Source organism: Cibotium barometz, chromosome 9 (genome assembly GCF_041138505.1).
Source record: "Cibotium barometz isolate CiBa-2024 chromosome 9, ASM4113850v1, whole genome shotgun sequence".
NCBI lineage: Eukaryota > Viridiplantae > Streptophyta > Polypodiopsida > Cyatheales > Cibotiaceae > Cibotium > Cibotium barometz.
In genome coordinates this window covers 14,216,564-14,230,313 of record NC_141054.1, presented here as the reverse complement: position 1 = coordinate 14,230,313, position 13,750 = coordinate 14,216,564, and the positions used below count along the sequence as shown (strand labels likewise).

The 13,750-nt window shown below is 48.3% G+C and overlaps 2 protein-coding genes across 2 annotated transcripts in view; one reads left to right on the top strand and one right to left on the bottom strand.

Moving 5' to 3' along the window:
- The window catches only part of APC7 (tetratricopeptide repeat (TPR)-containing protein), a 134,481-nt gene that overhangs the window by 17,392 nt on the left and 103,339 nt on the right, over positions 1-13,750 (top strand). The gene's annotated exons all lie outside the window — the stretch shown is intronic.
- On the bottom strand, positions 1,377-12,038 carry LOC147635283 (uncharacterized). The gene is made up of 4 exons (XM_086803239.1): positions 12,020-12,038; positions 9,376-10,217; positions 5,174-6,109; positions 1,377-1,592 (listed from the first exon to the last, which is right to left on the bottom strand). Exons 1-4 carry the CDS (start codon positions 12,036-12,038, stop codon positions 1,377-1,379), a joined length of 2,013 nt encoding a protein of 670 aa, XP_086659365.1.

The window sequence follows — 13,750 nt, the reverse complement described above, 5'->3', positions numbered from 1 at the left end:
AAGGGAGTTGGCCGACTGGATATGATAATTAAACCCAATAAAAGTCCACCTAGGCCAGCTGGCATTCCCATGTGAGATACTATTTTTAACACCCTCTCTGTAGCTCATAGTGGGCATAGATGAACAAGCCAAATCGATGTAGATGCAACCATGGACACTCCAGCACTGCAGTTACTGGATACACCTCGGAGAACGCACCAATCAACATGTCTTCACAAGAAATGCCATCTTGAGCTTCAGCTGCCACATAGAATAATGAATTGTAGACAACTCCACATCCATGATCCCCCATTCGTTGAACTGCGAACACATCACATTCAAAAAATCCTCTGAACCTTGAACTGTCGACACACGACGCCCAAAATTCTGCTACACAATGAATCAGGAACTCATCCCATCCATAGTCTGCTACCAATGAACTACGAACACATCACGTCCATAGATTTGTCAAGCTGTTCCATGCCAGATGCATGTGCCTTGAACTCCGACACAATGGGTCCAAATCACCTGTTTGAGAGCTCAGAATAGCCCTCTCTTCCACTCACGTGTCTCTCTCTGGCTGAAGCATGTGGTGGAACTGTTATACAACTAGAATGCAGAATCCTTAGCCAATGTGGGTTGGACCACATAAGCTCGATTATGGAATTCCAATTCCTTTCTAGTATCACTGTCACGATTGTCTGCCTTCTGTCTTCCTCTAGCTTGGAATGTTTGCTCCGAATCTTCCACTGAGTTGGATGCATACACTTTACCTTGGGACATTAATATTGTCTCATCATCTTCTTTGGAGACTATATCATGTTCCTGAAGAAGCTTTCTAAAGATCAAAGCAGCCACCTGTAGACTGGATAACATGATGAATGTTGTGTGGTTCATAGCCAATAGCTCATAATGGATGATCTTTGCCTTCATTGGATATGACTCTAGGATCAAATCCCTATGCGCAAAATCCATTCCATCAAGCTTGTTGTCTTGTTTGATGACCTCGGAGGTGAGCGATGGAAGCTCGATGAATGATTTCTTGGGATTAGAGCACCTTAGGGAAGCTAATGCATAAGCAGAAGTAAGGGCCTCATTGCCGATCCAGCTAAGCACATTGCTACCATAGCGATTGAAAGGGTGGCATTCCCAAGCGCCAGTAGCCTTGTCCTGCCGGCGCACAAGCTCCTGCTCTGCTGTTCTCGTGAGCTTCTCTGCAAGGCCACACAGAGAGCATGCCCGAATGCGCATAGCTCGCTCTCTTAGCCTCTCCTCCAGCACCCTCCTTATCGTACTCTTTCCATCAAAGTGCTCTTTACAGCCGTGCACCAGCCTGGCCATACTCAACAGAAACAAAAAACTGCTACACGCGAGCTGCCCTCTTCTTTTGCAAGAGCCTAGCGATTGACTCGAGCTGCCGCTCCCGCTGAGCCGACTCCACGCTCCACGCGAACTGGTGGTCCTGGCGCTCTGTCCTCCTCGCGAAGAGCACCCGTCACGTTCTGCCTCCTGCACAGCATGCGCGCTTGCTCTGCGCTCTTCTCTTCCGTGCCAAGGTCACGAGCTTTCCAGTTGAGAAAACGCAGCCCTTTGCCTTCCTTCTCCTTCTGCTCCTTGCGTACAGCCGAGGATCAAGAGCTCAGCTCTGATACCATGTCAGAATCGTGTATGCGGAAGCTTAACACACGCAGTGAGAGAGAGAGAGAAGTTGACGCAGAGAGAGACAAGTGGACTAACAGCCTGAACTTTATTAGCAATGAAGATGAGAATTACAATGGAAGGCAAGGATATTTATACCCACACAAGGGAGTTGGCCGACTGGATATGATAATTAAACCCAATAAAAGTCCACCTAGGCCAGCTGGCATTCCCACGTGAGATACTATTTTTAACAACATACAGGTGCTGCGTTTCATTTTCCAACGGATCAGCGCTTCAATTTTTTTTAAAAAAAAGTTTTGTGAAAGCAAAGATCTTGTTCCCGCGCCGAAGTAAAAAGCTTGTCCAGGACAGTTGAAACATCGTTCCCATGCACGTTTGGAAGGTTGACCTTGAAGAGTGGACCTCGATGGAGCGTTCACATGTTGAGCGTCGGCAAGATTCTGGCAGGGGTACCTGGTGGCGATTCTCAAAGAGACTAGTATGTCTATATAAGTGGACCAAAGAACAAGAAAATCCGAGAGCCTTGATGAATTTTGGCGGGTGTTTCCTAGCTACAACTGTGATGGACTCTCCATGCATGAGCAAAGTATTTGATTTGGCTATGAAGCGACAAGGATATCTGTACCAGTGGACATGTGTACAACAAAGTTTCCGTGTTGTGGAGTTGGTTCCGAGACTCAGATCCGAGGACCCTAACCATCACTCTTTGTCAGTTTCCAGTTCACAAAGGATAGTTTTCCTGATAATCAATTGGTTGACATCGAGGTTGCGGATGATTTCCATGCTAACATCTTGTGGCAAGCCATTTGGACCAGGGTTCCCATTATCCAGGAGCAGTGAGACTCTTTATCTTCTTCGGGCTATTGTAGCAGAAGGGGATTGGGAGGTGTCAACTTCAACGTAACTATGGAGATACTCCCCTCACATGTTTCAGCCAGAGAGAGGCACGTGAGGGGGAGAGGGGGCTAATCAAAGCTTCCATCAGGTGTATTGGAACCGTGTGACGGAGTTCAAAGCACATGCATTTGGCGAGAAGAACGGCTTGACAACACTATGGACGTGCTTTTGTTTGCAGTTCATTGTGGTAAGACTATGGACGGGATGAGTTCCTAGTTCATTGTCAGAGGACTTTGGAGGTCATGTGTTGACAGTTCAATGTTCAGGAGATCTCTTGGACGTGTGTGTTCGCAGTTCAACGAATGGGGGATCATGAATGTGGAGTTGTCTACAATTCATTATTCTATGTGGCAGCTGAAGCTCAAGATGGCATTTTCTTGTGAAGACAGGTTGATTGGTGCATTTTCCGAGGTGTACTCAGTAGTTGCAAATGCTGAGGTGTCCATGGTTGCATCGTCATCGACTTGGCTTTCCCATCTATGCCCACTATGAGCTGCAGAGGGCGTGTTAAAGTTATGCATCTCATGTGGGAACCACCTTTATAGATAATTAACTAATTATCATGTATAGGTCGGTCACCCTTGTGAGAGCATATAAATAAGCTCTATACCCACCATTGTAAACTTAACTTCATTGCTAATTAATATCAAGCTTGTTCGGCTATCTCTCTCTCTCTCTCTCTCTACTTGTGCGTGTGTGTAACGCTTCCGTGACAAGATTCTTGACAGATATGTGCCGCATCGGACACTGGCGGATCTCCTCAATATCCTCTGTGGTCAGCACCCTGACTAGGTGTCCCGTATGCCTCGCAAGAATAATCCGAATCCGCCGCTGCAACCTTCGTCTATGCTGGGATGCCCTCCTCCGTAGTCATGGGCGTCTAGACCACCCAAGCTCAATCGCACGATCAATCAGTGTACCTCTGGTGTGGGCGGTATCCATGTCCTACTGATGCTGCTGTGGTCCATCTGGCGCAGTGATGGCTGGACTAAAGAAGTCTGTAATGTGCCTCTGAGTCTGGCTCTCTGTGCGCTTAAGCAGGCTATCTCTATGTCTCCACAGCTCAAGCAAGAACAATCCCAAACACCTTTGGTCCTGGTACCCCATGACTCTGGAAAGTGGTCCAAAACCCTCTCTGAATAAATAGTGGAAACGACCACGTATCTCATAGTATGCAGTACAATGGCATATATAATGCAGCTCTGTCTCTGGCTCCCCATGGCATACTCGGCATATCTTGGCCTCAGCTGGTATACCTCTATATCGGCCAATCGCCATCTCAAGCTGGTGTGAGGATGTGCGAATCTGACCAATAGCACATCGTATTGCATGAGACAAGTGTACATCCATGTAACTGGGTCTGATCACAAAACCATCTGCTGTGAGCTGAAGAAAATGCTCTCTGTAGAAAGCCATCTTCGTGCCCAGCTCCTCAGTCGGCTGTATCCATGTCCTCCTAATGTCCAGCTGAACTAAATCCTGACGGATGAGTCTGGTAATCTCTGTCCGTGTGAGAGTGAGAGAGGGTGCCTCCAGAGAATACTGGAAGGGACGCAATCTGTCCATGCTAAAACCATGTGCATGGAACCAAGATGTCATCTGTCCATACCAACAAGCCGTGTCTCCCTGTAAAGCTAACTATCGGGAGGACTCCAGGGCGAGGCGTGCATATCTGTCTCGGGGAAGATCTCACAAGCCATGTATGTAGGAGACTGATCTCGTAAGAGCCTCAATCACCAGAGGGGCAGCCGCCAGCTCTGCTCGAATAATCTCATGAGGTACCACGGCCTTGGCTCTAATAATCCTAGCAATCATAGATACCAAAGGCCTCTCCATACCTCTCCACCCGCCTGCGCTGTGATGGCCCACTGAAGGTCCCCATATCTACACTCCATAAAGCATAGCTGATGTCACTAGAGTGTCAAAAAGCCAAAGTTTCGTTCGAGGTCCCTGAAACTAAACCTGCGAACACATCCTCTCCAAACCACCCAGGGCTGCATGTGCTCTAGTCAATCTAGTCTCTGTTGCTCTCCTCATCGAAAACACTGGCCCACTGAATACTACCCCAAGATATGTATATGCATCTGTATACTCCACAATATCCTGCCCATATGTAAATGTGGAAGCTGATCGCCTAACCCACTGTGGCGTGGTGTTAAACACCATAACCTTGGTTTTGCCAAGGTTGACAGACAATCCACTATCATGTGCAAACTCATGTAAAGCATCCAGATGACGCTGCATACCCTCAAGGGAGTCAGAGATCAACACAATATCATCATCATATAACAATAGTGGGATCCATGTACCTGCTAGCTGGGCTCCTCTGTCCCCCAATCTCTCAATGTAGTCAGAAGCCTCATCCACATACATACCAAACAATGAAGGAGATAACGGGCAACCTTGCTTCACTCCTATAGTGGAGTGAACCAAAGTAGAGACCCCCTCTGGGGTGCGTACTTGTCCTGCAACTGATCTATATAAAGCCATAATCCCCATATGAGCTCTGTGGGTACCCCCATCTCCTGTAATCGCCTCATCAATCTGGCTCTGGGCACTGTATCAAATGCTTTGCGGTAGTCCACAAAGCTACAATAAATCCGTCCCCATGCGACCTGCCCTCCTCAATAATGGCCCGCAGAGTCAAGATGTGGTCAAGAGTAGAGAAACCTCTCCTGAACCCTGCTTGTCCCTCTGCTCGAATGCCCTCTCTCTCTGCCCATCTACTCAACTGCTGCTCAAGAATGGATGCATACAATCGTGCTAGTGTGTGACCAATCATAATAGTGTGATAATTCCCTGGCTCCATAGGGTCCCCTGACTTGAAGATAGGCACGATGGTGGACCTACTCCAAGTCTCGGGTAAGCCTTCGCACATAGCACGATTGAACATCACTGCTAGAAGCTCTGCCAGCATGTCTCTCGCATGAATAAAGTGCTCAGCGACCAATCCATCATGATCATATGCTCTCCCAGTCTTCATCCTATCAATGGCCTTCCTTACCATCTTTGCGGTAAAGAAAGTACATGTCTGTGGGCATGGTGCTGGCGGGTCAGGAAAAGGTGTCTGTCCAGGAACTGTATATAGAGATGCTGCATAACTACCCCAGACCTCTGTAGAAGTGATGGCCAAAGCAGGGGAGGACTCATGAAACAGACGCCAAGCCTCCCTCGAATCCTGGCTCAAGAACAACTGGTATAATTCCTGCTCTAGCTGAGCAAGGAAGGCCCGCTTCTTCCTTCGCACAAGGCGTCGGAAGGCAATACGTGACTGTCGGTGAGTAGTGACTCCCAAAGCAACCTCCCGCTGCAGTCGGGCTCTGGTCTCTCTGCACTCCTCATCATACCAGCTGTTCTGGGGCATACATCCAGAACGCTGTCTCTGTCCAGGCTGAGTATGTGGATATGCCTCTCTCGCTGCATCCTGTAAAGTCTCTGTCAGTATATGGGTCAACTCCTCCAAAGGTCTCCCTGGCTCCTCTGTGTACAGACGTCTATAAATCCCATCTGTGTAGACAGCATCAGTCTCTGAGGTAAAAGTATATCGAGTGTGATCTGCCCCTCGTGTCCTCTGAGCTGTGATAAAGTGAAAAGAGATAGTCAATGTCAACAATGCATGATCCACTACTACCCCAATGGGCCGAGATCCAACTGTGAAGTCCTCAATACATGAAACAAAGCTCGCATAGCCATAACATAATCCACTGTGCTAGCACCATGTCTAGGCCAAAGTGACCTATGAGACCAAAGTTACAACCATGTGACATCTGATACACTATCTGGAAAAGAAAAGAAAGGACTGAAGGTAAGTATCTAGCCCTACAATACATCAGTAGGGAGCATCCGGAATCAGCAACTAGGGAGTGGGAAGCTAATGCTACTAGTCAAAATGGGGTACATGAGTACATGGATACATGAATACATGAATATGGGAGAGTACAAAAGTGACAGTGAGTACAACAGTATATGGCTGGAGTGGTAATCATCCTAGGAGCTCTAGCATGGGTCTCTGCCGGATGGCCTGGATATCTGCCATAGTGAGATGCTTGGTCGGACAAGCCCGATGCCTCACAATGATGCTCTGAATTCTCCGGTGTAGGCACCGTCTCTGATGTAAGGATCCGCGAACCCTCGAGCGTCTGGATCTGCCCAACTGGATAGCTCTCTCAACTAGAGTCCCACGGGGTGCCCACTGTTGGGCTGTCGACTGTGTGTCCTCCCGGGTAGTCCCTCTAAAGAAGTCAATAATTTGTCTCTGTGTGGACTCCCTGCCAGTCGGGCGTCTGCTCCTCATAATGGACTCTCTGAGCCTGCGGATCTCCAGGAGATAAAAACCCAAGCATCGCTGATCACAATAGTCCATGATTCTAGCCAGTGGTCCAAATCCCTCTCTGAAAAGGCAATGGTAGCGCCCTCGAATCTCATAATATGCTGTGCAGCGACAGATGTAGTGCTCCTCCGTCTCTAGCTCTATCCAACAAATCTGACATATCCTGTCCCCTGGAGGTATGCCTCTAAATCTGCCTGTCTCTATCTCTAACTGATGTGAAGAGGTGCGGATCTGCCCAATGGCGCACCTCAATCCATGAGACAAATGGGTATCCATGTAGCTCGGTCTAAGTATAAAGCCATCCTCAGTGGTGCGGAGAAGATGGTCTCTATAGAAAGCCATCTTCGTCCCTAACTCTTGTGAGGGCTCTAGCCATGTCCTCCTAGTGTCCAATTGAATGAGGTCGTGTCTGATGACTCTACTAATCTCAGAATGTGTCAAGGTGAGAGAGGGTGCCTCTAGAGAGTACTGGAAGGGTGGAAGTCTGTCTAAGCTGAACCCGTGGAGCTCAAACCAGGATGCTATCTGCGCATACCAACATGAAGTGTCTCCCTCCATGGCTAGCTGATGAGAGGACTCTAAAGCAAGTCGTGCATACCGGTGTCGGGGAAGCTCCCAGGTACTATGAATGGACACTGATCTGGCAAGAGCCTCGACTACGATCGGTGGTGCTCCCATCTCGGCTCGGATAATCTCATGGGGTACCGAGGCGTTAGCCCGAATCATCCTGGAGATCATGGACACAAGTGGTCTCTCCATCGATCTCCATCCATCGTATGTGCGTCCTGATCGACTATGACGATCTAGGCTAGGCCCCCAGATTTGTACTCCATATAGCATAGCCGATGTGACTAGCGTGTCAAAAAGCCACAGCTTAGTGCGTGGCTCCTGAAATTGTACTTGTGAGCACATCCTCTCTAGACCTCCTAGTGCTGCATATCCTCTAGTCAATCTGGCCTCTGCTGCCCCCCTCATGGAAAATGTGGGCCCAGTGAACACCACTCCAAGATATGTGTATGAGTCAACATACTCCACTGTCTCCTGCCCATATGTGAAAATAGGCATTGATCTCCAGACCCACTGAGCTGTAGTGTTAAACACCATAACCTTGGTCTTACCAAGGTTAACTGAGAGCCCACTGTCCTGTGCATAAGCATGTAAAGTATCCAAGTGCCTCTGCATACCCTCTGGTGAGTCTGCTATAAGCACAATATCATCAACATATAAGAGCAGAGGTATCCAAGTGCCAGCCAACTGGCCTCCTCTGTCCCCTCGTGTCCCAATATAATCAGAGATCTCATCAATGTATAGTCCAAATAGAGTCGGAGAGAGCGGGCAGCCCGGTTTCACCCCTACAGTGGAGTGTACTGGCTGGGAGAGACCCTCTGATGTCCGCACCTGCCCAACTACTGTCTCATAAAGTGCCATAATACCCCAAATGAGCTCACATGGAACCCCCAAGTCTTCCAGCCTGCGCATCAGTCTAGCTCTGGGCACCGGCACTGTGTCCAAAGGCCTTGCGGAAATCCACAAAGCCACAGTAGATCCTCCTCCCATGTGCTCTGCCCTCCTCAATGATAGCCCTAAGGGTAAAGATATGATCCAAAGTAGAGAATCTCCTCCTGAAACCGGCCTGTCCTTGAGCTCGGACCCCTTGTCTCTCTGCCCATCTCCTCAACTCTAGAGGCATATAGCTTGGCCAGTAAGTGACCAATCATAATGGTGCGGTAGTTAGTCGGCAGGCTCGGATCTCCAGACTTGAGTAGCGGCACAATCGTGGAAGTACTCCAAGTCCCAGGAAACCCCTCACACATGGCTCTATTAAACATGAGAGCTAGCAAGTCTGCAATCATATCTCTAGCATGTATGAAATGCTTGGCTACAATGCCCTCATGATCCTGTGCCCTCCCTGTATGCAATCTGTTGATGGTCCTCCTCACCATCTCTGCTGTGAAGAAGGTAGAAGTGGGTGGACAAGGCTCTGGAGGGTTCGGTAGTGGTGGCTGCTCTGGTACTGTGTAGAGGGAGGCTGCATACTCGCCCCATGTATCTGGAGAGGTAATGGCCGGAGGCGGGGGGTGCACTCTAAGCAATCTCCAGGCCTCCCCAGAATCCTGACTCAAAAACAACTGATAGATGTCTCTCTCCAGCCGAGCTAAGAATGCTCTCTTCTTTTGCCAAATGAGGGATCGGAAGATGATGCGTGACTATCTATATGTAGTAACACCTGTGGCCACCTCTCTCTGTAGCTGGGCTCTGAGCTCCCTATAGTCATCATCATACCAACTATTCTGGGGCATGCTCCCAGGACGTGGTCGCACTGTGGGCTGCGTGTGTGGGAAGGCTGTCGGTGCAGCTGTATGTAAAGCCTCTGTCAGGATCTATGTGAGCTCTGCTAATGGCCTCTGTGGATCCTTTGCACTCAACAAGCTGTAGATCTTTATGGTGTATACTCCATCAGTCTCTCTACAGAAGGTATATCTTGGGTGATAGGAGGACTGCCCAACCTGGTGGGTACTGTAGTGGAAATCCACCGTAAAGGAGAGAAGTGCATGATCCACCGTAACTCTGATGGGCCTGGGGCCAATCGCAAAATCCTGGATACTCGGGATGAAGGTTGGTGAGGCTAAAACATAATCCACTGTGCTGGCCCCATGTCTGTGTGGAAAGCAAGTAAAGCCACTGGCAAGTGGATACCTCTCTAGGCCATTTAAAATGGCCAGCCCATGTGCAGTCCCCATCTCCAGGAGGTATCTCCCATACTCAGTACACTCCACCTCATCCTGTGATCTCCGGGTCAAACACATCTCCTCCACATCTATCTCTCTCAACATCTCCTCCGAAGTGTCAAAGAAGGAGGTCTGGTACTGAGCCGTTCGAGCATTAAAGTCCCCAAGTATGATAACATCTCCCTCCCTGGAGAACTCCCATATGTCCTCATCTAGAATCATATATGGAGATTGCCCCTTGGGCGCTGCATAATGAGATGTGCTGGGTGGAAAGTAACATATAGCAATGTATAGGGGTCTACCCTCATCTGCCCTCACTCTGACCCACATGTACCTCGCGCTCTCATCACGGCGCATAACATGGATGAGTGGCTGAAGCTCCTCTCTAAAAAGAACTGCAACTCCTCCGGATCCGCGACCACTATGCTTCGAACGGGCCTCCTGTCTGCAAGTCGTCTCCCATCTGTATCCCGCCACTCTCGGTAATGTGCTGCCTGGGGCCTGATGTGTCTCCGAGTAGAAGATGATGTCCCTATCTCTGAAGCTGTCCTCTAAGGCCCCCACATCCAGTCTCAATGCTCCGTTGCAGTTCCATATTGCAAGTCTCAGACCAAAATGACCTATGAGACCAAAAGGTTACATCATATCCATGAGGTACATCATCCTAGGTACAAAATAGTAATAAAGAAAGATAACAAAAATCTAGAACTATAAAATCTGATCTAGGTACATGAGTAGAGAGCTCTCATATCACCCTAATACATCCCGCATGGGCCGCTGTGACGTGGTGCTTAAGGTGGTAAAATTGAGCTGGCGGGAGGTGCTGTTGGGATGATGGGAGATGATGGCCCGGATCGTCTTGTGGTGGTGTGGCCGTGGGCGAGGGCCATGGGGTCTGGGGCGTCGAGCTCTACATAACTCAGTGGCTCTATCGAGTGTCACACCTCTCAGCCGAGCTCCTGCATTAGATTGTGGTCTGGGTATGATGGGTGGATCGGCCCTCGGAGTGCTGGTATGGAAGAAGTCGGTGAGAGCTCTCTGTGTTGGTCCTCGAGCAAGTACAACTGATCTAGATCTCACTAAGGACTCCCTGTGTCTACGGAGCTCTATCAGAAAAAATCCTAGGCATCTCTGATCCGGGAAGTCCATGATCGTGGAAAGTGGTCCGAACCTACCTCGCAAGAGGCAGTGGAACCTCTCCTGAATCTCATAGTATATAGGGCATCGGCATATGTAATGATCCTCTGTCTCGGGCCTGACTTGCTGAAGAAATAGGCACATGCTTTTTGAGAGAGAGCTCAGCCCCTTTTAATGAACTGGATTAGCCATATTTGCAATGCGTTTTTTCCTTTTTACCAAAATAGCTGAACTTTTGCCCAAAACATCAACTTGGTGCTTTTTCCAAACTTGTAGCCCAAGTTTTGAAGTAGGCGCCTCCTTTTTGTCCACCCGTCCATGCCCAAGGTAATAATATGTCCATCCTGGTATTAATGGTGTGTGAACACACTAACTCATGAACCTTATAAGCCACAGAGAGAGAGAGAGAGAGAGAGAGAGAGAGAGAGAGAGAGAGAGAGATCTGCCTGACTTGCTGAAGAAATAGGCACATGCTTTTTGAGACAGAGCTCATCCCCTTTTAATGAACTCGATTAGCCATATTTGCAATGGGTTTTTCCCTTTTTACCAAAATAGCTGAACTTTTGTCCAAAATATAAACTTAGTGCTTTTTCCAGACTTGTCGCCCAAGTTTTGAAGTAGGCGCCTTCTTTTTGTCCACCTGTCCATGCCCAAGGTAATAATATGTCCACCTTGGTATTAATGATGTGTGAACACACTAACTCATGAATCTTATAAGCCACTTGGATGAATAAAATTCATGCTGCTTTTGCTCAGAAACCATCTTTTAGGCCAAATTTTGTTGGTGAAAGCTCCAGCTTTCTTCTGTGGAAAGATCCCCGTTCACACCTTGGTTTTGCCCAATGTGTGAAACACTGGTCAAGATTGGTGAAGGGACCAAATGGTGACACTCTTCCTGACAAAATGGAGTGGTTGAGTGTAAGAACCGTACTTTTATGGATATGGCTTGCTCCATGCTCTTTGTAGTAGAGCTGCTTGAATGCCTTTGGTTAGAAGCAGTCAACACTGCGCTGTACCTTTTGAACCGTTGTGCTATGGTCGCTGTCTCTCACAAGACCCCTTTTGAGACATTTTATGGTGAGAAACCGACTGTTCCCCATCTTTGTGTCTTTGGGTGTGGTGCTTACACACACTCTGAATGATACGAGGGGCAAGCTTGAGCCAAGGAGTGAGTTGTTTATTTTTGTGGGCTACTCTTCTGAATCAAAGGCCTACAAAGTCTTTGATCCAAGATCGAACAAAGTCTTCGTTGGTCGAGACATTGTCTTTGATGAGCGGGACTTACTTTGCCTTTCACTGCCCATATCACCCAAACAAGAATCTCCGACTGTGCCACATGAACCCAATCAGTTGACTATTACTCCGCCACTTGAGGAGCCTTCCTCCTCCCGACAGCTACCCAGGGACCTTACCCGGTTGGTACCACTAGACCATGCGGGATTCATGCATGCTTCCTAGCGATATCCCTTGGATGGTCCTCGTCGGTCCACCACGCTCAATCCTCGTGCCTCATTTGCCTTTGTGTGTTTTCAGCAGACTATGTGGCGCATGATGAGCCAACATCGTGGAAAGAGGCAATCAAACAGTCAGCCTAGAAACAGGCTATGGAACAAGAACTCCAAAGCATTGACCGTAATGGCATGTGGTCCCTTGTGGATCGCCCTCATCATAAGAAGGTCTCATTGGAACCAAATCGATTTCCTGCACCAAATTTAAAGCCGATGGTACCTTGGACAAGTACAAAGCTTGGCTTGTAGTGCAAGAGTTTCGCCAAGTCATCGCATCGACAAATTTCTATGCAGTTAAGGTTTTCAACCATCCCAATATCGATATCCACATAGAGCAGGGGATGGTGTGCTACCTAGTGTTGTATGTCGATGATCTTATCATCTTTGGTTCAAATCAAGCCAAAGTGGCTGATATCATGGCACAACTGAGATGAACGTTTGAGATGATTGATCTCGGTCTTCTCTCTTATTTACTTTACATGGAGGTGGTCCAACATCTTGATGGTATCTTTGTGTCACAACAAAAGTACTGTCTTCAACTCATTACTTTCTATTTTCTTGATGGTGCCCGCCTGTATATGAGATTTCTCCATTTTTCCCATTTTTCTGTCCTTTCCCAGTTTTGCACCACGTGGGGGGCTATTTTTCTTCTGCTGTCGGTTGTAGTTATGTTGGCTGACCAGGAGTCGCCCATTTTTGCTGGCCGACTGGATTTGATCCAGTCGTGGGACTCTCATGGGGCTGTCGGCCGGTTTTAGGTTGGCCGACCAGCAGGCCTGGTAAATACCACCCTTGCCCCCCACACCATTTTGTACCGGATCTCGTGTATATAGTAGAGTTTATATAGCTTCTCTCTCTTGCAGTTCTGCGTTTTCTTTCTCATAGCAGTTTGTCTCATTTCTGCTGCCCATTCCGACATGGTATTAGAGCCCCAGGTGGCTTGAAGCTTGGAGACAGTGAGAGCTTGAGGGAGGGTTTGCTGTTTTTTGGTGCTGATTGGAGAATTTCTAGGCTGTTCGGCATGTGGAGAAGCAGGTAGAAGGCAGCCATTATTGCTGGACAGCCACCTTGCATATAGCAGTTGCAGCTTCTTCATTTTTTTCCCACTCACCCTCCCTTCACAAGACCTTGTGAACCCCTGAGATGGGGGATTTACTCGAGATGGCTGAGAAGCATGTGAAGATCCCCACCCTCTCGACATTCCTAGTGGACCGACAGTGGGACCAGCTATGGCATCTGGAAGGTAATGATGGAGTCTGTCCTGGAGTCTTATGATGTGGCTGATTTTATTGTGGTTGGAGTTCCACGGCTAGAGTTGGAGGAGGAGCTTTCACTCTCTACTAGGAAAGAGTGAGAGGTTCAGGCAAAACTGTGGGATCGTGTCAATGCCCGTGTGCGTTCTTTCATCTTCCTTAATTGCACACCCCAAGTGATCAATCACATTAAACACATGACGCTGGCCCGAGGGATTTGGCAGCACTTGGCTTCTTTGTATAATAGGGTATCAC